Raw genomic sequence first — 24916 nt, 5'->3', positions numbered from 1 at the left:
TTGAAGCTCTTTAAAGACGCTTATAATTTTCTTTTACTTCTTTCAATTTCATTCCCTTTCTTTTGACAACTTAAAACATTCTGTCACTTGTGTAATACAGAACAAATCTATGCCTGAAACTTAACGAAACGTTGCACTTCTATTTCCACTTGCTGGAAAAGCTTGTCGTCGTCTACCTTGTGCTAGTTCTTTTGACCCATCATCATTTGAGACTATACCGCCTAAAGATTTTTTCTTCCCTCCTGAATTCAGGCTCCTTACACCTTCCCCAGCTTCTTTAACTGGCTTAGCACCAAAAATGACCCCTCTCTTTGCTGCTTCATAGTCAAAAGGCTTCACCTGCAAACCACCAGATTCTTGGGATTTCTCCACTTCTCTGGGTTTCTTGTTTTGCTTACGTGACTGAAAACATTTTTGGAAGCTTGAGGACAAATCAGAGAGAGACATAGGTTCATCTTCTCCATTCCTCTCCAAAGCAGATGCCACTGAATCATTTATTGGTTTACCCACATCTGAATCATTTTCCAGTGTTATGATATCATCTAAATTAGACCTCTCAGGTGATGCAGTGAGAGGCCCTTCAGATTGGGGAATTTCGGAACTTGTAGCTGGTGCTTCGATGATTGGCTTTGATTGCTCACTGCTTCCCGTAAATGAGTGGAAAGGAAAGTTCATTGACGACCTAATTTGCTCCAACTTGTCTTCCTTGTTCTATAAAGAAAATCATGTAGCAAAAGAGTTAGCAAAGTACAGGTTACTAAAGAAGAATACAAGAAACACGTAAAAATACAAAATTTCACCAATAATATATTATTCAATTACAGTTTATGTTTAAAAAAAGGGGGTCACTTAAGTGTCTTGTCTAAAGTAGGAGAACTAAGCTATATAAGAAAGCATTTCCAGTTGGAAATACTAAGCTATATAAGAAAGCATTTCAAGATGCAATCTTTCAATTTGACTTGAGAGTTGCAATGTGCAAGGTTCAAGTCTAGCTGCCATTGCAAACAATAAAAGAATCGACAAAGATGGTCTATGCCATTTCAGGAAAAATTGATTACAGCATTCTTACTAACCTTTCTATCAGCATCAAACTTTCTTTTTGGAACTCCACTCCCCAACAGGGAACTAAAGGCACAGCTAGGCTTCTTTTGCACCTGAACACTTACTCCAGTAACCTACAACAGAAATGGACAATCATTTTAAGACTAAAGCTTTATGAGCAAGAAACAAAGAATATAAAATTTCAAAGAAAGCCAACGGTTTTAAAACCTTTGTTGAATCTAATAAACAGGCATTGCTGCTTGCTTCTCTGCTTTGCCACGGAACAATATTCTGTCTAGGAAGCACAGAAGCGTTGCTACCACATTCAATCTTTCCTTTCCTATTTTCACCAGGATGCTCAAGAGAGCTTTCTTGTCCACCTCTTACAAGTTCCGAGGCACCACATCCAAGTTCAGTATCCTCCATTTTATGTGGCGGAGAAGCAGGTGAAGCTGCAGATATATCACCTTTAATTGAATTGCTGCCAGACTCATCAGGTAAGACGGCTTCAGATCCTTCATTTGCCAATATATTCTCTTCAGTTGCCTGCAAACAGGCCTACTGTTACCAAAAGAACTGAAATTATAGTGATCCCAAACATCTGAAGAAGATTCTCTATCATATTCCAAGTCCCAATAAAATATGGATTTCAATTTAAGGGTCTGTTTGGGAATGCTTCTGGAAGGGCTAAAAGTGCTTTATGACAACCAAACGCGCTTTTGACAGCGTTTGACAGAAAAGTTTAGAAGCACTTCTAGCTCATAGAAGCGCTTTTTGGAGAAGCACTTGCTATTTGCTTCTTCAGGAAGCAATTGGATTTCTAATGAAGATTTCAATATCTTTAATAAAAGTAGTTTTACTAGATGCGCTTAAGAGCAGGAGTGCTTCCTAAGTCCCAAACGAGCCCTTAAAATAATTTAAAATATAAGCACGAAAAAAAAAAACTCTTCTTGATAGTACTCAAGTAGGAAAGATAAGGATAGCAAGACTTCTAGACAAACAAAAATGCATATTAAGGATGTTTTTTTCTTGGTTGAAACATAATGTGGATGGAAAAAAAATATACATTTTCACCTGTTCATATAATGGATGGCCTAAGGGATTCACAAATTGAGTGCTCAGGTAAAACCAAAGAGCAACAATAAAAACAAATAGATATTCTCAACCAAAGTAGACTGCATATCAGACGAGAGGAGGTTATGTATTTTGCAGCACTTAGCAACCTGAATTGCACAGGACCCATAGAGCCAGTATATCTTTGTAAACATTCATTTCTTTTCATGGAATGCCACAAATTGGTAACCCCATGACATCAAAGGTAAATTGGAAAAAACCAATGCACATTATAACTGACAATGGAATACAAATGTTTTTTTTTTTCCTAATAAAATTTATCAAAATGCAGAGTTTAATTCCACAGTTCTAATCAGATTCAACAGTTCAGCACAAGGAATTTGGCATGAAATATTTAACAAAGCATAATTTATAGCTAATCAATTGGTAAAGTATATTTAATGACTTTAAAGTGCTTCAGTTATTAACTTTGCAGCTGAATTCCTTACAAACTTTTCTTCCTCCCCCACCAATCTTTCCTAAAAAACGTAGTCATCATGATAACATAGTCAATGCAATCCAATATCTGCAATAGTCATAATTTTTTAGCCATCTCACCCCATAGGAGGGATGGCTTGTCCTATGATCCAAAAATATACAGGTCACCAATGAATGCAAGCCTAATAGAGAAAAGCAAACAACAATGCCCAGTCACCGTGATCATCAGACTACTAAACATAAGGCCTTACCATACCCGCATGTCCCAATTTCAGATGTTCGACCGCAGGCTCAAAAAAAGCAGCATTTTGCATAGAATGCCCAATGATGCTAACCACAGAAGCAAGATTGCGCTCAACGTACGGGTGCTTTGATTTCACCAATCGCTTTAACTTGCTAGTGGTGACAGGCATCTGTTTAGCTATTACCAATAAATAAATAAGTTGAATGTCTACTGTTTAAACATGTTGAAAAAATAGAGAAATATTGAGATGTAACTTGTACAAGTTTCCCATTACCAATTTCAAGAAGAGTTTTGTTTGGTAATATATAGCCAGTACTTTCATCCTCTGCACGAGCAACAACATCCCGCCACTCACAAAGACCCTGAAAAATCATTTTTAAAGTACATCTAGAATAAGTAGCATATAACCATTAATATTACACATTTACACATTACTAAAGAATATAAGTGCCTCTTGTAAAATATAGAAGACATTACTCAATAAGGAAACAACAGATTATATGCTTATGACTGTGACAAAGCATTTAACAATTTCCTTCATGCAATCATTTTAACATTTAAACTAGTCTTCCTACATGAAAAATCATTAACGATAAATGGATCAGGGTACTACACAATGAAAATCGTATTGGAATAGCAGAGGGGATATCTTCAGTGTTTTACAGTTTAAGTGAATCAACCAATGTTAAAATTTGGATGATACAAAGAAGAAAATAAGAAGGCAACTTACGGAAACAATTGCAAGCTGCTGAGCATTGAAACCAGCACCTTGCAACCTGGATCAAAACAGAAAAGAATATATCTGTCATTATAATATATTATAATTTATCCTAGCCAGTTGGCACCCTCCCCCATGTGACATTTTTTTTTTCCTTTTTTATTATTTTAGCCTTTCAAATAAAATTCTTCTGTCGAACATTTTGGTTAACCAAGGGCATTAAATAACCCTGTGAGGTCCCCTACAGGTTTATACTTCAAGGATCCAAAATCAAATCTTCATTTAAAGATCATCCTTGAAAAAAAAAATTAGACAAACTGGAAACCAAGAAAACATCTTAGTTGTGACCAAAAAATAGAAGAATTCGGTGTTTCAAGAAAACATTAAAATTACAACCAAGTAATTGAGTGGTTAAATGGTATTGAGTCTGAGTAAGTTTAGCAGCGATGATCTTTGAGAGAAGACCTAAAAACTAGACGGTTTGGATCATTGAAGTACAACCCGAAGTGGGCCCCATAAAGGTGTCCCTCAAATAAGCTCCCTAATATAAAAGAACCGGACTCCTGTCATTTTCATATATTATACTCCCCCAATTACCACACGTAGTTGGATAAAGGTCATGTCACCAATTTTACTTGAAGGCTCAAGACCCATAGGGCACTCCTGCTGGAGTTAGAACAGCAAACCTCCCTCCCTGACAGAACCAGTAATCATCTACTCACACATATTAATCTCTAGTAGGTTTTTAGTTTCAATCTGGTCTAAAGGTTCAATTTTCTCGCAAAAACCTCAACCACTTAATGGTAATCAATTAATTTGATTGAAATTTTTTTCACTGTATGGGAGTTTAGGTCCGAGTTGTGGACCTGAAGAGGACGCACATAACATATTACATTGTTTTGGCGTTTTACAGATGGTTTTGTTAACTGGATTGGTAAAGGTTTAATTTTTGAAGGTGGTACCACACAACTTGATGTTGGATGTTAAGCAACAAGATTTCTGTTTCTAGTTTAGGTATTTTTGATCTGTTTGGATTAAAAAATTGTAATGGGGATGAGGAAGAGACAGCGACTTGGGCTTTATTGGTTTACCCCAGTTTTGAACGTTTGATAATGGGATCCAGGGGATAGGGTGGTGGTGGGTTTGGGCAATGGCAACTGGAAAAGATGTAAACTCTCTGGAATTCAGAGGTGATCTACCATCCCAGAAGAAAATGAAAGGAGAGGAGGGAATTCACAGGTGATCTACCATCCAAGACAAAACCCCAAAAAAAAAAAAACAAAACAAAACAAAGAGAGAAGAAAAGAAGAGAGAAACAAAGAAAATAAATAAGGTACACAGTATGCTAGCCTTTTAACCTGAAATAGAGAAACATACCCATATATATGGAGATAGGAATTTTCTGTCAAAAGCTCTTTCTCATACAGATGCATGCATATATCAGAACTCCGCTTGTAAACCTGTCAGGAAATTTTTTTTTAAAGGGTCTTCAATAAAATTAATAAATGGAAAACAACGTAAATATATACAAGAGAATGTAATTTAAAGAACCATTTTCTAAGCTGTATCAACTAATTTACCATGAAGACATATTTACTTCATATGAAAGAATACTCAGCTCAAATCATACGAGAAGGGTTACCTACACAAATAATAAAAACACCAACTCGAACAATCATCCATCTGCATATGTTATAAACAACTCAATTTTAACATACTTTTTTTCGCACAAGGGACTAGAAAAAGCACTAAGAACCCCATTTTTTAATCTTAAAAGATCAAACAAATTTCCTTTTAAAAAGAAACAAATATGCCATTCCATCATCAGAACAAGAAGCCAATTGGCTGAGGCCTAAGACCAAATCAGCTACAGAGAAAAAAAAATAACCACACCTGCAGAAAAATTATTCCAAACTAATAACACTTGATTAAAACAATACAAAAATTTTAATAGCTCCACTAGATGGACCCAAAAGACGCTTCAAAAATAACCCTCTGCTATCTTTCCCTTAGACTTTAGATCGTTCGTAACTACAATGAAAGATAACAGAGTGCTACAACAACCAAAGACAACATCTAGCAGAATATTTCAACCTTCACACAACCACAAATTACCAAAAATTACATGATGCCATAAATCACCTCCTCAACAAATAGATTGGAATGAACAATTAATTAACAGGGAGGCTTTCTTGATTACTTGTTAATCTTTGGTGAGACATCCCTGATGCATTTCATGAGCATTTTCACAGAGCTCATAAACTTCTACGCAAAGACTAATTAAATCAAATTTGACCAGATCCAACAAGCATTCAGAAAAAGGAATAAAAATAGAATTTCAACATCCCATATGGTCAACTTCAATGCTAGAAATGAAACAACAAGGAACATTGCATTAACCACCAAAAGTATGCAAATTACATAATGAAATTGCACTCATATAAAAGCAAAACAATGACTTGGGAACAAGTCACAGTCTTGCAGGAACAATGAGCACTCTAATGGAAATTAAAAGTATACTCATCCATAAGCCATAAATCAAAACTAGCAGTTAGCTACAAAAGTTTACAATACATAAAAGCATTAAGAATGTGCATAACACAAAAGATTAAAAACATATAATTCCAGGAGAGTAGAGAGAAGCATGGGATCCTCATATGTACTATACCTCTACTAAAGGAGTGTCCAAGTTTTCTGATTCCTTTGGCATCAAACATAACATTGTTCTCATTAAATCATACATGTGCAACAGATAGTGTGTATCTTCTCTGGCATATCTGTCAAGATAACAAAACTGCTTTAGGCAATTGGGGAGCTTAAACTTCATCACCTCAAAGTAATCTAAAAAGAATGGTCACAAGAATGCAACATCTTAAATAACTAGAATATGAACCACCAAAAAGAGAAAAATAAATACATAAGAATAAAAGAAATTTAAAATTTCTAAAGAGGGATCTTGTTATAGTATGAGTTGAGGACCTTAACGTATATGGATAGATCTTATAACGGGGTCTAAAAAAACAAGTCATTTCTGCTGGGCCTGTATTCTTTTTTTAGGTTCATTAGGGTTTTTATTGGTCGGAACGTCCATGCAGACTTCATGTAATAAGTTGTCCAATCCAATTTTTTCAATTTGGAGGCAATCTTAATCATAAAACTAACTGCTATCCACAAGCCATATTATCCTTAACAATCAATCAGTCGTAACTGGGACAAACATTTTAACATCAAACAAGAAGCAAAGTATATTAAAATGATATTAGGAAGAAACCAACTAACTAGATTTTGGATTTTTCAGTTTCAAATCACTCTCATATATAAAGGCAGAAAGTTAAAGTTGCATTGAACAAAATTGAGAGAACAATGATTTACGGACTTGTAATATATAATCGACTAACTAATACTAGCTATATTACCCAGTAAACATATGCCATAATCCACATTTTTACCTGACCATCTCCTCAGGAAGAGGGCGTAATCTCCAATCTGCATTCTGGTATCTGCAAAGAGTTCACCAGTCAAGCTTGAAAAATATGAGCTGGACAAATAGGTGACAGTCAAAGCAGCAACAAGCAAATTTTTTGAAAATATAAATAATAACAAGTATTTAGAACACTTAGAAGATTGAAGAAATTAAAGTAAAAATAAAACACTTACTCTTTGTTAGCAGTAACACCACATAACTGATGTAAAAGATATTCCAAACTATTTCTCTCCATTTTCAATACCCTTGAGGCCTGAAGATTAAGACGACCCCATTGTCCTTGGTTAGCAGCACATTATGAAGATTGAAATACATTTTGAGTAAAGGGGCTAAAATTATAGAAACAAATAGTACAGCTATGATACTTTTTCCAAATTAAGGAAACAGAAATAAGTATTCCTTTACATGATAAGTGAATCCATTTGTTCAGTGGTTTCAAAGTAAATCACCTGGCCAGTATCAAACAAATTGCAGATATAAATGCCAAAATCACGTTGGAGCCACATGATATCTCGATCTGCTCCATGCATCACCTAATGAATTATAATTTTTATCAGAAAAAAAAAAAAATTAGCTGATACGTTACAAACTGAGAAATGCATATGAGCATGATACAAACCTTTCTCTTGGCAGGGTCCTTGAAAACTTCCCTAAGATATGGACCAACATGAATTCTAAGCTTCAAAGTATCTACTATAAAATCTTCAGTTCTAGTAGAAATTTGCATCAAGCAAGTCATTCCTTGAAAGGATCGATATTGATTGTGTTCCAAATCAACCTAAACAGCAAAGGATAGAGGTTTAAAATGCATGGAAATGAATGCCACATTGAAATGTCTAAGGTAAATGAAGTAACCACAATATTGAGATGCCAACTTAAGCAATTTCATGGCAGGTACCAGTGAATACATTGTGAAAACTCAGTTTTGTCACACACCTTAGAAGCAATATTACAGAGATCGAAGGGAAAAGGCTAAACGAAAGTAACTTCATGCAAAACTTAAAGAACAGCCAAAGAATATGTATGTGCACATATATCTTATGTTATTAAAGAGCAAACTTTTATGGGAAAAAAAGTCCCTAACAATACATATAAAATAAATAAATAAATATAAGTTGAATGGAAAGAAACAAATAGTTATTACATTCAGATCTTTGGTCTTTACAACTTTCCAAATTGCATGTGGACACAAAAAAGGGCTAACTACATTTTGTACCATCGAGGTTTGGGGTGATTCTCAAAATGGACCTTCATTTTTCAACTTTGTCACATCACACCCCCAGATTTTGAGATAGTATTGCTGTTGCAAGTATAATTTGTATGCTAGTGCCTATGAATATAATCATACTTCCTAACCTTAAAAAAACTCATGATTATCACGGTAACTGCAAGTGCAACAAACTTCCCCAAACATTAATGACTTTGATATACAATCCAGCAATGATGACAAAACTAATATAGTGTAAATGACCATGAAATTCAGATCGACTGACAACAAAAATTAAATCCTTGCTGTCCAATTTTACCGCAAATTCATTAACACCACGCAGCTTAGCTGCCAGCTCTTTCAGATCTTTGACCTCCTCCACAAGCTTGAATGGCATAGACTCTAATGAGGGTGGTTTTACAGGCTCAACATCCCCAACGTCAGTGTCAACAAAATCCAGAACAGAAAGCTTATCCTTTATTCGTTCAAGAAAACAAAAATTAGAAGATAAAAGGGAAAAACAGGTATTTTAATTTTAGCAAGCATACCTAATTATGCAAGGTAAAGATAAAGTTTCATTATCCAATGAGCATAAATAAAATATAAAATCTATCACTTCATGCAACCAAAAAAGTAGTTCAGATTAATACGTCAAATCACAAAAACCTTGAAACACACTATTCCATACAACTATGTCAATAAGAACAGATAAATTTAATAATGCTCAACAAATCCATGGTCAGAAGAAGATATCCATGTAGTAAAACTAGAATAAAAGTTAACAAAAAGAACGGACAAACTAGCATCAAGTGTGCAACTCAATGCTTCTTTTGCCATTTTGCAATAACAAACCTAACTAAATAACAAACTAAGAGCTTCAAAAATTATCATTGTATACTCCTTTCCATACAGACAGCTATTGGCTTTCCAGGTGTTTTTTATTCAGGCCAGATTTGTTTCGCCATCTGTTAGCTAATGTACATTTGTGTTTGTAACAAAAAAGGGTACATGAGCTTTCTTAGCTAAGTCATGGGTCTACAACTGGTGGTCTTGAGTAATTATAGAAGGAATACTATTTGGTTGAATAAATGTGTTTATACACTCCTCTACGGACACATAAAAGATTTTTGTCTTGATTTAAAAGATGCTTGTAATGGTGTGTAAGACTGAAGAAGATGGAGAACACACTCTAGAAAATGAAATAAATGGCAGGCCCAGAGGTCTTGCCTCAAGCAGTGCCATGTAAATAATAAATAAAGGATATTTTATAGATGGAAAGTGGTAAATTCCAAATTTTTCACTCAGTTATCGTTTTTAGACCAGCCATGCCTTTGGAAAACCCCTTAGGATAGAGAAATGTCGGAAATATTTGTAACTCAAATTTATATTGGTAAAGCCTGCATAAAGTTCCCAACACTCCATCCATCCTCCCTCATGAGTTTAAACATTAAGGGAAGGGAACATAACATGATAAACTTGGTGCAGGGCACCCCATTAGTATATAGCTTCCCACATTGTCAAAAATACATCTTTCTCTAAAGACCCATCTTTTGACAGCATAGCCCCAAAATGATTTGACATGTATTCTAAAAAATGTAACCATTTTCAAAACCATATTGAGTAATGGCACATCTACCAACACAAATCATGTTTCTTTTCCAATTCTAAGAATTTAATTGCAGTAAAGAATCATAAAGAATTCCTACACCACTGGCTCCATGAGCACAGAAAACACCATAATGTTCGAACAGACTAAAAACATCAATTAATGACTTACAAGGGGATGAAGAAAACGCTGATCGTCCTCACTTCTCTGCAACCAAACATGCTCAAACGGCTGGTTTGAATTATTAACCAAAATGTTGAACTCCTCCTGAGGCCTCCGAATTGTCGGTATATGAAACGGTACCTTGGGCTTCGTCCCCACAGTCTTCTTGTCCTTGGTAGCCACCTTCACGCTCGAGACCTGAGTCGAATCACCATTAGCACTCGCCGAGCCACTGGGCCCCTTCTTCTTCTTCCCACAGACCAATTGAAACCCATTTTCCGAGTCAAAATCCGCAATCATCGGCCGCTTGGGCTCCTCTGCCTCTTTCCTGATCCTCTTGAACTCGTCCACCGACGAGTCAAACCTTTCGAGCACCTCGTCGTTGACGTTAACCAGCCAATCGTACGCGTCGTCCAAGTCTTGAGGGAAAGCCATCTTTTTGCCCCAAATAGGCGCCGAAGAGCCAACGGAGCCGAGCATTAACTGCGACTGTTCTGTGATGTGTTCGATCGGGACCTTGAATTCGTCGAAGTTGCGGTAGAAATAGAAGTCTTGGTTGGAAGGTATGCCTCGCGATGAGCCTGAGAGCTTGGATATCGACGAGGAGAGAGGACCTTTGGTTAGGGTTTGGAGGGCTTCGGTCCGCGGTGGCTGAGGTTGGTCCACCTTCATGGCTTCTTCGCTCATGGTGGTTGTCAATGGCATGGTTAGGGTTTTGCTAGGGTTTCATTTACAGATAATTGCCTCCCTTGTGATCACCAATGTTTCGTTAATATGCAGTTGTTTATAAGTATACCAGGATCTCACGTGACGTGCGCCCGGGTGCACGTGCCAATGAAGATTGTGTGACTTTGATTTTCATTTTTGCGACACATACGCATGAGATTTTTGAGGGTTGGACGCACGCATTGATTATGAATTTCTGTTTTTGTAAGGATCAAATGTGAGGTAGAAATAAATTTAGAGAAAATGAAGAGTTTTAGAGATAGAATTTTGGAAGAAAGATTTGGTTGAAGGATTAGCTCAACATAGCAAGTTGGTTATCCTCTTTGGCTTGCATTACTCAACTTTCACTTGTCCAAAGTTATTTTCATTTCCTGGCAGATCTGGGAAGTTAGGAATAATCTGTTGTTCCGAGATTCTCAACCACACCCTGCTAGTTGTTTTCATGTTGCAGATATTGTTGGCATCATAACTACTTGGTCAAAAAGAAAAATGATATCCCTATGGTGATAAAATGGCACCCCGCCTACAAATTGGATTAAAATTAACTTATATGGGTCTATCATTAATTCTCAAACCACCACTGGTTTTTTCATTAGGAATAATGGTGGTCATGTGTTACTGGCTGGTGCCAATAACACTGTTTAAAATTCCATAAATGTGGTTGAAAGTGTTGCTCTTTGGGATGGTCTCGATGTTGTTATTGATATAGGTTGGGGTCAAACTCTGGTAGAAGGTGACTCTAAGCTTGTTATTGACAATGTCCTCAAAAAAGTTAATTCCCCTTGGAGTTTCCAACAAATTATTCAAGATATTTGGCACCTTAGCTCTTATGCAGCTTTTATTCGCTTCCAGTATGTGTTTAGGGAGACAAACTTCACTGCAGACGATATAGCCAATCTAGGCCATGGGCTCTCATCGCAAGTTTTTTGGGAGCTTGGGCTTCCTTTATCAGTCTGTTCTTCTTTTTATTTTGAGCTCTTTGGGCTTTCTTGTCCTAGAGATTTCGCTTTGTAATTTCTGTTTTCACATAATAAAAAGGTGATGAAAAACTTCAATATGAGCATGACTTAGGAAAAAAATAACCACAATGGGTTTCTTATTCAAAATAGGCTTATTTATGGATATGCCCCTGTGCTTTCAAAATAATCTCAAATTACCATCTGTTCATTGAAATGTCTCAATATACTACCTATACTTTCAATAAGTGTCTCACGTTAGCTGTTCCGTCAGATTTGAGGGAAGTTTCATTAGCTGATGCGGCCCCACTTCTTTTCAATCTCTTAACAAGGGAGAGGAAGGGTTAGTCAGGTTGAGAAATTGGGGAATTTAGGAGAAAATGGGGAATTTGGGAGAAGGGTTTAGGGAATTTCATATTTTGGAGAAAATGAGGGATTTGAGAGAAAAGAGGGAATTTAATTTGGGGATTTCAGATTTGGGAGAATGTTTAAGATCAAATTTTCAGTCATTGTTTCCACTCCCCTTTTCTCTCAAATATGAAATCCCCAAACCAAATTCCCCATTTTCTCCAAAATCCCTCTTTTTTCTCCCAAATATGAACCTCTAGAATCCCAAATCTGAAATTCCCTCAACCCTAAACCCTTCTCCCAAATTCCCCCTTTTCTCAACATGACTAACCCTTCCTCTCCCTTGTTAAGAGATTGAAAAGAAGTGGGGGGCACATTAGCTAACGGAACTTCTCTCAAATCTGACGGAATAGCTAACGTGAGACACTTAATGAAAGTATAGGTGGTACATTGAGACATTTCAAAGAACATGTGGCAATCTAAGACTATTTTGAAAGCATAAGGGGGCATATCCATAAATAAGCCTTCAAAATAACATAAAGGCATTGTTAAGGTAAAATGTGCCACCCAACATAATTTCACTACCGCTACCTAAGTAAAGGGGCTTTATTATTTTTAGGTTCGTCTCATTCGACACAAAGTGTCTCTTAATTGTAATCTCTTCCTACAAGAGAATACTCTTTGATTCCACAATAGAAATAAACATAAATAAAAAAATGTGTTTGATTTGTGCTTGGTCTTAAGCAGACTTCTTTAAAAAATAGATAACTTGCGCCACAAGTTACTGATTTCTAAACAAACGATTGTGAATTTGGGTGATGAATATCTCCCAAGTAAGTTTTTTTCCTGCCTCAGACTAGTGAGGACTTCATAATTTTTCACAGTACAATGTTGGTAGTTCTGGCCAGAATAGATGGTGAGAAAATAGACTGTTTTCAAGTGGAACTGATTTTTACAAAACTCTACAGTAAAAAATCAACTCTAGAAAGACAAAAAAAGGCTGGAATTCCATTTCTGTCTGGACATAAGCTTCTGATCCGGGCTGGACTGGGTATGTCTGTGCTGGACTTGTACTGTCAGCAACTTCAACCGTCAAGTTTTAGCTACAAATCGATACCAACGTTTGAGTTTGGCATAGCTTTAATCTATTTCAAGCCTTGGAAGGCTTTTTGAAAAGACAGAATTGCAGCCTCTTCAGTCTGAAGGGAGCAGAAGTGGTTGGATTCAAGGATTACTGAGCTGGGACTGCATTGTGATGCCTGTTTTGCTTGATCATGGCTCTCCATAAATTTGTTGAGGTTTTCATATTTGCAAAAACCCAGGCTCTGCTTGTTTTGGATTTTGCTGAACCAAATTTGCAACGAGAGAAATTTCGTTTTAAATGACTTTTCTCTAAGTCTGAAACTGATTTGTAGCTGGCTTCTTTCTCGTGGCTCAATGAGCTTTTGGTTGCTTAAGTATGTGTTGAAGGTTCTTTGAGATCAAGTGATCATTTTGAGTTTTTGATTTTCGACTGATTTTTGGTTGTTTGATTGATTGTCCTTTGTTCTGTTCACCCTCTCTTATATTTATAAGAAATGTTTTGGAGTAGGGTTTCTAATTCTTTTAATAATGGGCGGCAAAATTTCTCAAAAGATCTCTCATTTTTAAATGCAAAGAAAAAAGGGTTCTATCAATTCTTGCAGATAGGCTTTCAATAGTCATTTCCCAAAGCAATCACTTCCCTGTTTTTCTTGAAAGAAAACCTAACCCCTCTTTAATTCCAACTGCCCACTGTGAGAGCTCAAACTGTGATGGTTAGTTTGATTTTCCAGTTTGAACAACTCCCTGTTTCCTACTTATCTTTTTTAAGAAAACATAACCTGCGTATCCCTTGAAAGATGGTGCCTTCTTTGGAGTAGAAACAATATCTCTGAATATATCAAAGGGATTTGATCTTCTGGTGGCAGAAATTTAGAGATGTCCCTTCTTTTTGTCTGCCTTTGTGAACTCTTTATTAACTCAGTTTGAAGTTGTAGACACCAGGACAAAAGAAACACAATGTTATACAATGCTTTATGGTCAAGCAATTAAAACTCTAGTCTTTAGCTCATTTAAATTTATACTTAACATAAAAGGGAGCATTAATTCACCCGGTGACACCCACATAGAACCATATGCATCAAAAGGTGCATGTATGGTTTCTAAGGGATACAATTTTATCCCAATCAACCGACTTTATTGAGAAAGATTATTAAACTTTCATTTAGGCTTATTTTGATCGAACGACAAAGTTTTCTTTGGATTTTTAGTCATTATATCTATTCATTGAATGATCCTTATAACATACTTAAAATTGTCGCATACTTATCATATTATTTCCAAACATATAAACACAAAAGGAAAATGAAAGGTAAAAGCAGTTAGAAAAACATTATAAATCTAGAAAGCACACTTTGTACTAGGGGTGGTTGCAGTTCCGTAACCGCGAATTTTTGCTCAAATCGCAAACCGACCAACTATTTAAGGTATGGTGATTTTTGAAACCGCAAACCGACCGCTTTAGTGGTCGGTTACCGTGAATTAGCTGTTTAAAACCACAAGTTCTTTTTGTGTCATAAAAATCCAATCTTCCACATTTTAGGCCTAGTTTTGATGCTTCTTTTGAAGCCTTTTGAGTTCAAGCATACTTTAACCCAAAAATATAAATTCACAACCTCAACTTCTCAAGCATATATAAATTCACAACCTTCTCAACTTCTCAAGCATTCATAACCTAAAGAAAATTAAAGTTATAATTCCAAGCATTCCAATTAAAGTTGAACTTCTCAAGCATTCACAACCTCAACTTCTCAAGCACTCCAATTCCAAATCATTTAAAGTTACAAACCAAAAGGAAAATGCAATGCAAAATGAATTAAAGTTACAACCCAAAGGAAAAATCCAATTTGAAGTTAATTAAAGTTACAAACTAAAAGGAAAATGTAATGCACCAATGTTACAAACTAAAGTTACAAACTCAAGTGTTGGTGGTGGTGAGGGGATTTGAAGGACCCGTTGTGTTGTTTGAGCACCAATGCTATCTACAAATAAAACAACATAAGTTTAGTACATTTTATTATAAGAAGAAGCATAAATAACATAAGCATAAATAAACTAATTACTTACAAGATAAGTGGTCTTGTTATACAAAGGCTATGATTAAACAATAAAATGCAATTTTTATTTTTAAAAAAATATAGTCACGGTTTACGGTAACCGCAAGTTGTGAAAATCAAATACCGCAACCGCAACGGCAAATGCGGTTCGGTTCTTCATACTGCAATTGTAAGAACCCAAAACAAAAATATCTAAAAAGAAAGAAAATATCTAAAAAGTAAGGAAAATATCTTTTAGCAAAAATGACCAAATTGCCCTCGCATATTTTAATGGGGAAAAATTTGGCTTTTTAATCGAGAAAGAATTTGGGAATTCTGCTTACGCCATTGCGTAGAGCGCGGCGAAATGAGTTCGTAGACACGGAGTAGACCCGAATCGGAGCCGTAACGAAGAAGTTATGGTCTAAAAACCGCGAAGGGCAAAATGGTAATTTGGTCAAAAAGTCAGATTTTTATACCCCTCTCTCTCTCTCCCCGTCACTTTCTCTCTCTTCCTCTCTCTCCTTCCGCGCGAACTGGGCAGTGCGCCCGTTCGACTTCCAGGCGGCGGCCCGGCCACCACAGGCCGAGCCGATCTCCGCCGTGGGTACCTACGGGTCCGCCTCCGTGTCGCCGTCACAACCTGACCAATCTCCACCCCGGGGCCGCCCTGAGCTGGCCGGAAAATCGTGTTTTCCGACGGAGGTTCGTTCGAAGCTACCCGAACTTCCAGCTCGAAATTCTCCTTCGTTTCTCCACCAAATCGATCGAGTAAGGTATGGTTTCTCAGCTATTTTTCGTGTTCTAGCTGATGGGTATATGGGCTTCGATCGATTTTAGCTCTAAAGGGTTCGATTTTCGACTTGAAGTTTGGCCAAAACTTCGGCCGTTCGAAACTACTATTTCTGGTCACTTTTTGGGGGTTGTCCAAGAACAAAAGTGACTCCAAATGTGGTGTTTTACCTAGGGTAGGAGTTTGGAGTCTTGGTTCCGAGATTTTTCGGCCACCCGAAATCGCTTTGGACACCCAAAGCTGCCCGCGCGTGCTGGAGCGCGTGGGCGAGGGTAGTGATGTAATTCTGTAAAGTTTTGTGACCCTCGTGTCGTCACGAGCGTGTGGGTTTTCGCGGATCTCGATTCGGAGTCCGTTTGAGCCCCGAACGGATTTTCCATATAGCGCGATCCGTGGGTGCAGTGTCGTTAAAACGTCGGATCGCGCTGAATTTTGGATATGTCGGTCTACACGATGTCAGGATCGTGTAGGATTCGACGGATTGCGAATCGGAGTCCCGGATACTCCGGAATCGCGAACCCTGGGGCTAGGGTTTGGATTTTAAGCGATAACGCGATTTTGGCCAATCCGACCGTCCGTTTTGGACCAAACTCGTAAAACATGGTTCCCTTTCTGTAAGGAACCTTCAGGGAAGCCCAGATTGGCCATCGGAGGTCGTGGACCCACGGGGTCCCGGGTCGGCCGATCGGGCAGTGTATCGCTTAGCTGAGCGTCGGACCTTTTGAAACTGGTCCAAGTGTCTGAAAAGGCTAGTGTGGGCTCAAGAGTAACTTGGATTTGAACGCACGTATTTCTAGGAGCCGGGGGCAGGGTGTTTAATTTAATTCTTTTTTTCAGCGGTTTATTGATTTATTGTTCATGGATAATCAGGCATCAGAGGTCCAGCCGATCAGCAGGAGGAACCTTCAAAGGGCCAAATTAGCTCGGACCATCTGTGAGTGGACTTTCTTTCATGGATTATCTTATATAAATGAGTTATATAGAGGTTTCCATAAATAAGATTTTATAAGTGACTTTATACAAGGATTTTATCTCGATTTTATATAAATAAGTTTTTATAAATAAGTTATTATAAGCGAATCTTATTATTTGATCTTGAATAAGTATTTTGCAAATCTTTGAGCATGTTTTATACTGTTAAATATTTTGAGTTACATATATGATGAAAGTTATGTTTAGTAGCATACCTCGAGTTTTATATAACAGAATAGCAACAGCATCGAGACTACAGTCAATTTATCAGATTTCAGAAAGTTACCAGATTTTTAATTAGACCACCATGTACCCGTTTCTTTATGGTGATTACCCAGAGTCGGACCGATGTCTACGGACATCCAGTCTGATTATAGTTCAGTCAGTGCACTTGACTTTGCCTCACGAGTTTCGGGGACGCTCGGACCGTGAGTGCCAGGATTTGCGGCTCGGCAGACTTGGTGTCCCGAGACCTGCCAGGATTGCGGCTCGGCTGACTCTGTGTCCCCGAGACCTGCCAGGATTGCGGATCAGGCTGACTACGGTCCCCTGCATCCTGCCAGAGCGACTCGAGCTGACTTGGTGTCATCGAGGAATCTGCCGGCGGGACAGGCTGATCATAGTCCCCTGATTTCGCCAGTTTGCGGCTCGGGTAGACTGCGTGGCGCCCGAGACCTGCCAGGGGAATTGACGGATATGACAGGGGTACAAATAGGTGGTATTTTCAAAGGATTTTGAGTTTTCTTTTATTCAAGGATGACTTTCAGCGATTTTATATCGGCTTTTTAGTATTCGCACAGTTATATCTCTATATCTTTATTCTGTTATACCAGTTCTTGATTCCTCCAGGCAGTGATATCTTTGTATATTTGATCGATTATGTAAGTTTATTCATCAGCATATTGATTCATGCTTATAGAATCTTTTATATTGAGATATAGTTAAATTTTCGATATATAAATATATATCCCTAGTTATTTCAAAACGGGGGTATTATATTCTGGATTGTTTTTAAGAATTTCACTTTTTGTCCACTCACAGTTTAAAACTTGTTTTTCGCCCCCAGGTCGTAGAAGTGCACAGGATCCACCACCGGGCCACTCTTAGCCTCCGCGCTTCAAAGTCAGGTAGGGTTTGTAGAAAAATCCTTGAAAGCCCGTGAACTTTGGAAAATTGCTCTGATATCGAGCTTTAGTGGAAAAACTGAAACTGGCAAATATTGGTTTATCCTATTCTGGCTGTTGGTGTGGATTTGTTGAATATGTAACAGGTGAAAATTTTGGGATTGGTCAAAATACAGGGGAGACTCTGCCAAATTTTCGGCAGAAGTCTAAGGGAATTTTAAAGATAAATTGAAGTAAGAAGGGTAAAAAGGTCATTTGTGCCCGACATTTGCCAGGTGTCGGACACGCACAGGACTTGGCTCGAATTCCAAAGTGGAAATTGGGTCGGGTCCTGTCAGCAAATGCGGTTCGATTTCCCGCGATTGCGGTTAAATATCGATTGGTTTTTACGGGTTTTCGGTCTAAAATGCCACCCCTACTTTGTACAAGCATGTTATGCCGATCAAAATAAATAAATAAAATGGTCCGCATTTTTCATCTTTATTCATGTTATGCCTTTGGCATTGTTATGATATTGAATTTGAAATTTTCAATAGAAAAGTCTTATGCAATTCTTCGGACTTCTTCTTATACTGTACACCGCTGTTATATGATTATTGTTTTGCTCTGGTGCTTCATTTTTTTTGGGAGATTAGTCTATACGTTAGATTTGCATGCTGATTATCTCTGTTCTCCATTTCTTGTTTTCTCAAACAATCTCAAGCAAAAATAGTTTACCGTCTACACAGGGACTGATTTGTAGCTGAGCAAAACAGCATCTATGTATTTTTCAGAGGAGAATCTTGAAGAAATTGAGTTGTAAATGAATGATGCTTATAGCAGATTCCTCTATACTACAATCCCGAAATAGATGAGCAAAACAGATGCCATCTACAATCTGCTAAAAGAATTGTTTTGCCTGATCTGTATGTTGATCACTTAGTTAAGAAAAAAAATTAACTGCATAACAGAATCTCAACCCTCACCACCAGAAGTTCTTTAGTATAATTTATACATGAATACTGGTACAAAAGTTGAGCCCAACAACTAAATAATGTTGTGCAGCATAGGAAAAAAGTAGTCCCCCATGTTTGTGATATGTACTCAGTCCCCGTGGATGGTATAACGCTCCCATTTCTTCGTTGGATCATATATCTGCCATTAAAATGGACAATACGGGTGAGTACGGAAAACTGAAGGAATCATTACAGAATTGCACTTCATATGCAGCACAAATGCCTAATGCAGTAGAGATTAGCTGACATAGTCTAATTGTTGTCGCACCCAATGTGCTTGAGTATTGGCCTAAAAATACGGAAATATTGATATTGGAAAATTTGGAGCATAACTTTGAATGACACATCATGTCTTTTGTTTAATCATTTATCAACTATTTTGATTAAAGAATTCGGTACACTTTGACACATAAAAGGTGTATACGCTTCTAAGGTGATTATACCGTGCACCAACAACAGTGTACTAAAAAACTGCTCCATTCTTATTGAAAGTTGATTGAATATACCTCTGAAGTTATGTATAATGATTTAATACAGTTATTTATGCCAGAAACAACATAGTACCACATAAGAGTTCCTAGGAGGTTCAAACACTTAATCTCTCAAATATCTCATTCACCAATTAGTATATAAAATCATCTAAAAAAATTCATTCCTTAGTTTATATAAATTTATAAAACAATAATTACAAAATAACAATATTAATAAATTAAGTAATTTGCAAATCATAAGTTAACAATAATAATGTTACTTTAAGAGATTAGGTAATCAACAATGATACACTAACAAAATAATGCATATAAAAACAAAAACCAAAAAACGAACACCACTGCAAGTCTATGTTTGTTTTTGGGTATTAAGTATAATAAACATCTTCTAATACTCAGATGAAGTAGCCAAGATGGTAGGCAATCATCCCATTGAAAGAGAGAAGTTAGGGTTTTGAAACCCCAACCCTACTAAAACTTATTTAGCTCACATGCTGGTGTGCACAATATATCATCCCACTAAAATTCCAATTTATCAGCAACACTCAGACATTGGTCACACTATATATTCAGAAATTGTGTACTCAAGAGCACTTTAGTTAATATTTCAAGAAACCCTCAGTTGAATGACAATCAGTATGACACACTATCAAGCCTGACTGGAGTGACACGTGAAAGGACCACTATGTGGTTACTTAGAAATTTTTATCAAATATACCTATTATATATAACAAAAATATATACAGACAGAGACAGCAAGGGACCGAAAGAGTACCTCCCATCTAGAAGCAGGGAAGATATGCTTATTCTTCTCATACCAATGCCTCTCAACAACCTTCCCAGCATGAGACTGCCACAAAAATAAAATCAGAGTATTAAGAACATCGTTAGCCATGGCATTACCAGAAATAGAAACCCGAATGACATGCTTAAGCCTACAGTCGGTTTCTTATGATAATACGTAGCATGTCTCAAGCCTACAGTCTGTTTCTTGTGATGATATGCAGCATGTATCTTCCAGATAAAAGGTATAATACTTGAATGCAGCGAAGTTCAAAGCAGATGTCTGTAATTTGATAATAGATTCATACGGCAGGAAATTTCTGTTCACTAAAATAAAATGACTCATCAAGTAAGGTCAACATATTAAGGGTGATTAAAATCTTCATTGCTAACAATTTCCCAACTCTTTCTGTCTGTATCGCTGTGCTTTTTGTTTCTGGAGGGGAGGGATGGGGGTGGGTAAGTCAAAAAACTTTGTGGGATATAGAATGAGGCATGAGGCCCTGGGCTTCTTTATGACCATTTGTTTCTGCAGTTTTCAGAGACATTCCTTTTAATATTCTTCATTTGGATTGTAGGGAAACTGTGAGTTGATCTTAGTTCTAGTCATTTGTAGTTAGACAGATGTAGAGTGGTTTTTCTTTTTCTTTTTTATTTCACCAGTTTGGCCTAGATTGTAGACTAGTCCACGGGCAGGAAACTTTTTTCTAACTTTGGACATTTAACATTAAAGTTGTTGTGCACTATCAAAATAATAACATATTTCCACAGCTTAGAAGATGTCCAGCACAGACTCCGCATCCACCATTGAAAGCACTGACTTGATCTCAATACATTGGAAGCATTTAATGCAGTATGTCTTGAAGTTAACTTTAGACTACTTATACTTCTGTTTCATTTTCAGTTTCAGAAACTTCTTGCATGATGCAGGATAAGACAAAAATATTGGAATGGACACAGCCAAGGTTAAATTATGGACCTATTCATAGCCGTCTAACTAGAATCCTACATTGCTAAGATGCCCAGCATAGATTCCGCATTTACAACTGAAATAATGGGATACACTAACTACATTTCAAGTTCAGAGTACATTGAAAGAGCATTCAACACATTCCAACATGAACTTAACTTTAGCCTGTTTATGCTTGTGTGTCATTTTTTCAGTTATTTATTTATTTATCTTTTTTTCCTATGTAATACAGGATTAGAAACTAATAATGGAACGAGAATCTACCTCATCCTTCTCTATCGTAGCATCAGCAATTGTTCGCACATCCTCATGCACATCAAAATGAAAAAGCTACGCAAAATACAACAGAATATAGTAATGAGTAGCCATCAATGAACACAGCCTACAATAAAAATTCAAACAAATTTAGCTTTAATGCAAGTCATTCCCAGGAAGGGAAGAACAAGAACAAGAAATATTACCGGTCCACTTTTGCCCCTGGCCTTGTTTACAATTAGCTCATAGAAACTATGCTGCTGTACTTCCACAAGCATGAGACAAGTGAGGAGAAATTCATTAGCATATATTCAGCAAAGCATCTAAGAGAACAAGTATTTCTATCAAATTCTTCTTACATGTGGAATGATAAGATCTTCTTTTACATATAACAAATTCTCCACTGAGGTGGTTCGCACCTCTCGAAACTCAGGTGCAAGTTGTTGTTGAACAGCCCGAAGAAAATCTCCTATTTTATCACCCTTTCTTACCTGAAATGTTACAAAAAGAATATGAAACTAAATAGAAAAAACAACAATTTCAAGATTAAAAGAGAAACCATAAAGAGAAAACAAAAGCACTTTGAGTATGCTTTACTTGCCTGGAGCACTTTTCTATGCCCTGTTCCATCCCAATAGCTGTAAGTAATTTGAAGTGGTTCATCTGAAAATCCACAGTACAAGTTTCTTTCAAAACTTCTTACTTCGAATAGGAGGAAAAAAAAAAAGAGACACAATGAGATAAAAGAATTACTTCGTATCTTATCCTGCTCAACAAGCCACTGTTTCCGCAACCTTTCACGCTCAGCTTGTTCCTCTGCCTCCCTCTCACTGAAATATATTCATAGCACCTCCTAAGTTTTAATGTTAGACCCAAAAGAACCAAATACAGGGAGGGTTAGAAATGTTCGCGCATGAGAGCAAGAGAGATGGATAGATATGACACCTATCTGGCAGAAAGCTAGTTTCCACTGTAGGATCTTTCCCAAGTCTACCACACCAGACTCTTGTAGCCTCTGAGCTTTCTGTATAAAGCATAATCAAAATGAAAGAACAGAGAAGTAGCAATAAGTTTCTAATGGACATCCATAAAAACACTACGAGAATACTGTTGAGTGACAACTAAAATGTCAGGTATCTGGATCTAAAATATACACCCGTCAAACAAATTAGAATGGAAACTTTCATACACACAAGTTGCAACAGATATTAGTCCAGATCTACACCTTTCATCAGGGGAGAATAAGTCACACAAAATGCTGAAAAGAAATGCCAAATCAATCTACGAGAACTTTAGTGATAAAGTGCTCATCAAAGATTCGTTTAATATTCAGCCTACACAAAGATGGCTGAGAGCAACTTGAGGCACTACATAACCATAATTTTTTTTAACCTCTTTGAGAGAAGTGCTTACTATTTTCTCCATCTTCCTCTTCACTTCCATCCTCAATGTCTTCTGCAAAGGACAATCGAGAACTTCCCTTTATCTTCCTCTTCTTACGCTTTTGTAATTGAAATTCCTCCTCCCTAAATTATGAAAGGAAAGAAAAGAAAAAAAGATTTAGACTGTTGTAAGCATTGACAAATATGAACACTTTAAGATGTTCATAAATCAAACAGTAACACAGTCCTCGGTTATGAAACTCACTCTTGCTGAAGCTTCTGAAGTTTCTCCTTCTCTTCCTCCTCAATTTTGTTTCGAATATTTACTCTCTACAACAGAAATTGACATTATAAACACGCTTTTTAACCATCTTATGCTTCCATTAGTATAAGTAAATTTAAAAGAAAAAAATGCTAGTGCTTTTAGCATTTACCTTCTCAACATATTGCTCCCTTGTAACCAAACCAACGGTTTCCTTCTTAAATGCTGTCTCAAGAATCTGAAATATTCATTCAAGAAAATTACCAATCAACAACAATAGTTCTGTCTATACAATACTTGTTATCTTTATATATTTTAACGCACCTACTGGTACCACAGAAATAGTAAGAACAAGGAAAAAAAAATCTGAATGAATAGTTGCACATTTTTCAAGCTTTTCTTCCATTTGTAAAACAGAGTACACAAAACCAACATTTAAAAAAAAAAAAAAAAAAAAAAACCCTCAGATTGATGAAGTTGAAGTACATGTGCATGGGGAACTTCAAAAGTTAGGTTTCAAAGACAAACCTCAGAAGTACTTGACCCAAATTGGAGGAGACCTGGCTGGCCTTTTTCAGAGGCTGACTTGGTTTTGAGCTCTTGAATTTTTTGGCGCTCAGCTTCTCTTTGCTTTTCGAGTCTTCGGATCCTCACGGCATCTTGGGCTGTGCCCACATATCCATCTCCCATGCCCGACATCTTTTCCTTTCTCTATGTTCACCTCCAAACCCTCCTTCTCTTGTCCTACACTTGGAACTGATAGAGGACTTTTAAGATCAATAATCTCAATCAAAATGGTTCTCTTGAATAAAACAACTCCTACCCATATAACTATTAGACATCTGACATGTTGTACAATTATTTTGAGTAATTATTTTAAATACTAAAAAACCAAAATGCCATCAAAATTTCAGCAGTGTCGTTAGGGTTTTCTTTCCCCCTTTTTGTTTTCTTTGGCATTTCCCAATCCGTTTCGGTAGGGCAAGAATGCAAAATTTTTTAAGCACAAGATGAGAGACTCAACATCCCTAATTGCTACAATTTTGTGTGGAAAGTGTTCAATAAGACTGAAAAAGATGTACAAACTCTGAAACAATCCGGTAAAGAATCATATAACCATAAACAAGGAAACTGGACTGCAAGTGAAAAAAACTCGAGCAAAACGAACATAAATTAAATCGTAAATTTAAAAAAATCAAAAATAAAAAAGAAGATTAAAAATACCTTGGTGGGAGCCGATCGATGAGATTGAAAAAGAAGAAGATGAGAGGAATTGAGGAAGAAGAAGACAAGCCGATTACAAGGGAAAGGAATGACGAAGTGAAAGCTTGGGAGAACTCTAGCCTCCTTTATTTAAACGGTGTGTTTTACTTTTAGAACTACTCTTTCTCCATGCATGTTCTATAATCAGCTGGGCTTTATGATAATCGGCTAATTTTTTTAGAGTGCTGCTAAATAAACTCTAAAATTAATTGAGTATACCATATGATCTAAGTACATTCTAATATTTTAATTAAAATATAAAATTAACTAAGTACACCCTATAAAACTACAAAAAATACCCCTAGTACACCCTAATATTTGTAGCATTATTTTATAGTTGATTTTCAGCTTGATTTTTTTAATAGTGTTTATAAATCTTTGACTTTTCATATGGATTTATGATTCTACTAAAACTGTTGACACTTTTTTTGCAATTCCAAGTTCTTGCAATCACCACCTCTTTCGTTAAA

At 36.7% G+C, this 24916-nt stretch overlaps 2 protein-coding genes across 4 annotated transcripts; both read right to left on the bottom strand.

Annotated features, from left to right (window-relative positions):
* LOC117633992 (protein RRP6-like 2) lies at positions 1-10856 on the bottom strand. 3 transcript variants are annotated; one of them, XM_034367884.1, is made up of 14 exons: positions 10023-10856; positions 8565-8720; positions 7658-7816; positions 7488-7571; positions 7212-7291; positions 7004-7054; positions 6223-6331; positions 4932-5014; positions 3567-3612; positions 3111-3198; positions 2844-3013; positions 1270-1587; positions 1074-1175; positions 1-711 (listed from the first exon to the last, which is right to left on the bottom strand). In XM_034367884.1, the coding sequence occupies exons 1-14, from the start codon at positions 10716-10718 to the stop codon at positions 121-123; spliced, it is 2733 nt and encodes a 910-aa protein (XP_034223775.1). In that variant the 5' UTR covers positions 10719-10856; the 3' UTR covers positions 1-120. The 3 variants fall into 3 exon arrangements, with proteins under 3 accessions (XP_034223775.1, XP_034223776.1, XP_034223777.1); XM_034367885.1 differs by lacking the exon at positions 3567-3612 and having other exon boundaries at positions 2844-3005; positions 10023-10782; XM_034367886.1 differs by lacking the exons at positions 2844-3013; positions 3567-3612 and having other exon boundaries at positions 10023-10782.
* Positions 10857-18809: 7953 nt separating this feature from the next.
* On the bottom strand, positions 18810-24565 carry LOC117635883 (protein XAP5 CIRCADIAN TIMEKEEPER). Its single transcript, XM_034370259.1, has 13 exons — positions 24408-24565; positions 23712-23939; positions 23356-23421; positions 23187-23251; positions 22953-23065; positions 22485-22563; positions 22293-22369; positions 22141-22202; positions 21899-22030; positions 21746-21799; positions 21549-21614; positions 20307-20381; positions 18810-19182 (listed from the first exon to the last, which is right to left on the bottom strand). Exons 2-13 carry the CDS (start codon positions 23880-23882, stop codon positions 19132-19134), a joined length of 1011 nt encoding a protein of 336 aa, XP_034226150.1. The 5' UTR covers positions 23883-23939; positions 24408-24565; the 3' UTR covers positions 18810-19131.
* Between the last annotated feature and the right edge of the window lie 351 nt (positions 24566-24916).

This window comes from Prunus dulcis, chromosome 7 (assembly GCF_902201215.1).
Source record: "Prunus dulcis chromosome 7, ALMONDv2, whole genome shotgun sequence".
Lineage (NCBI taxonomy): Eukaryota > Viridiplantae > Streptophyta > Magnoliopsida > Rosales > Rosaceae > Prunus > Prunus dulcis.
Note: the sequence above shows the minus strand (reverse complement) of the source record. Positions and strands in the feature narration are given on the sequence as shown.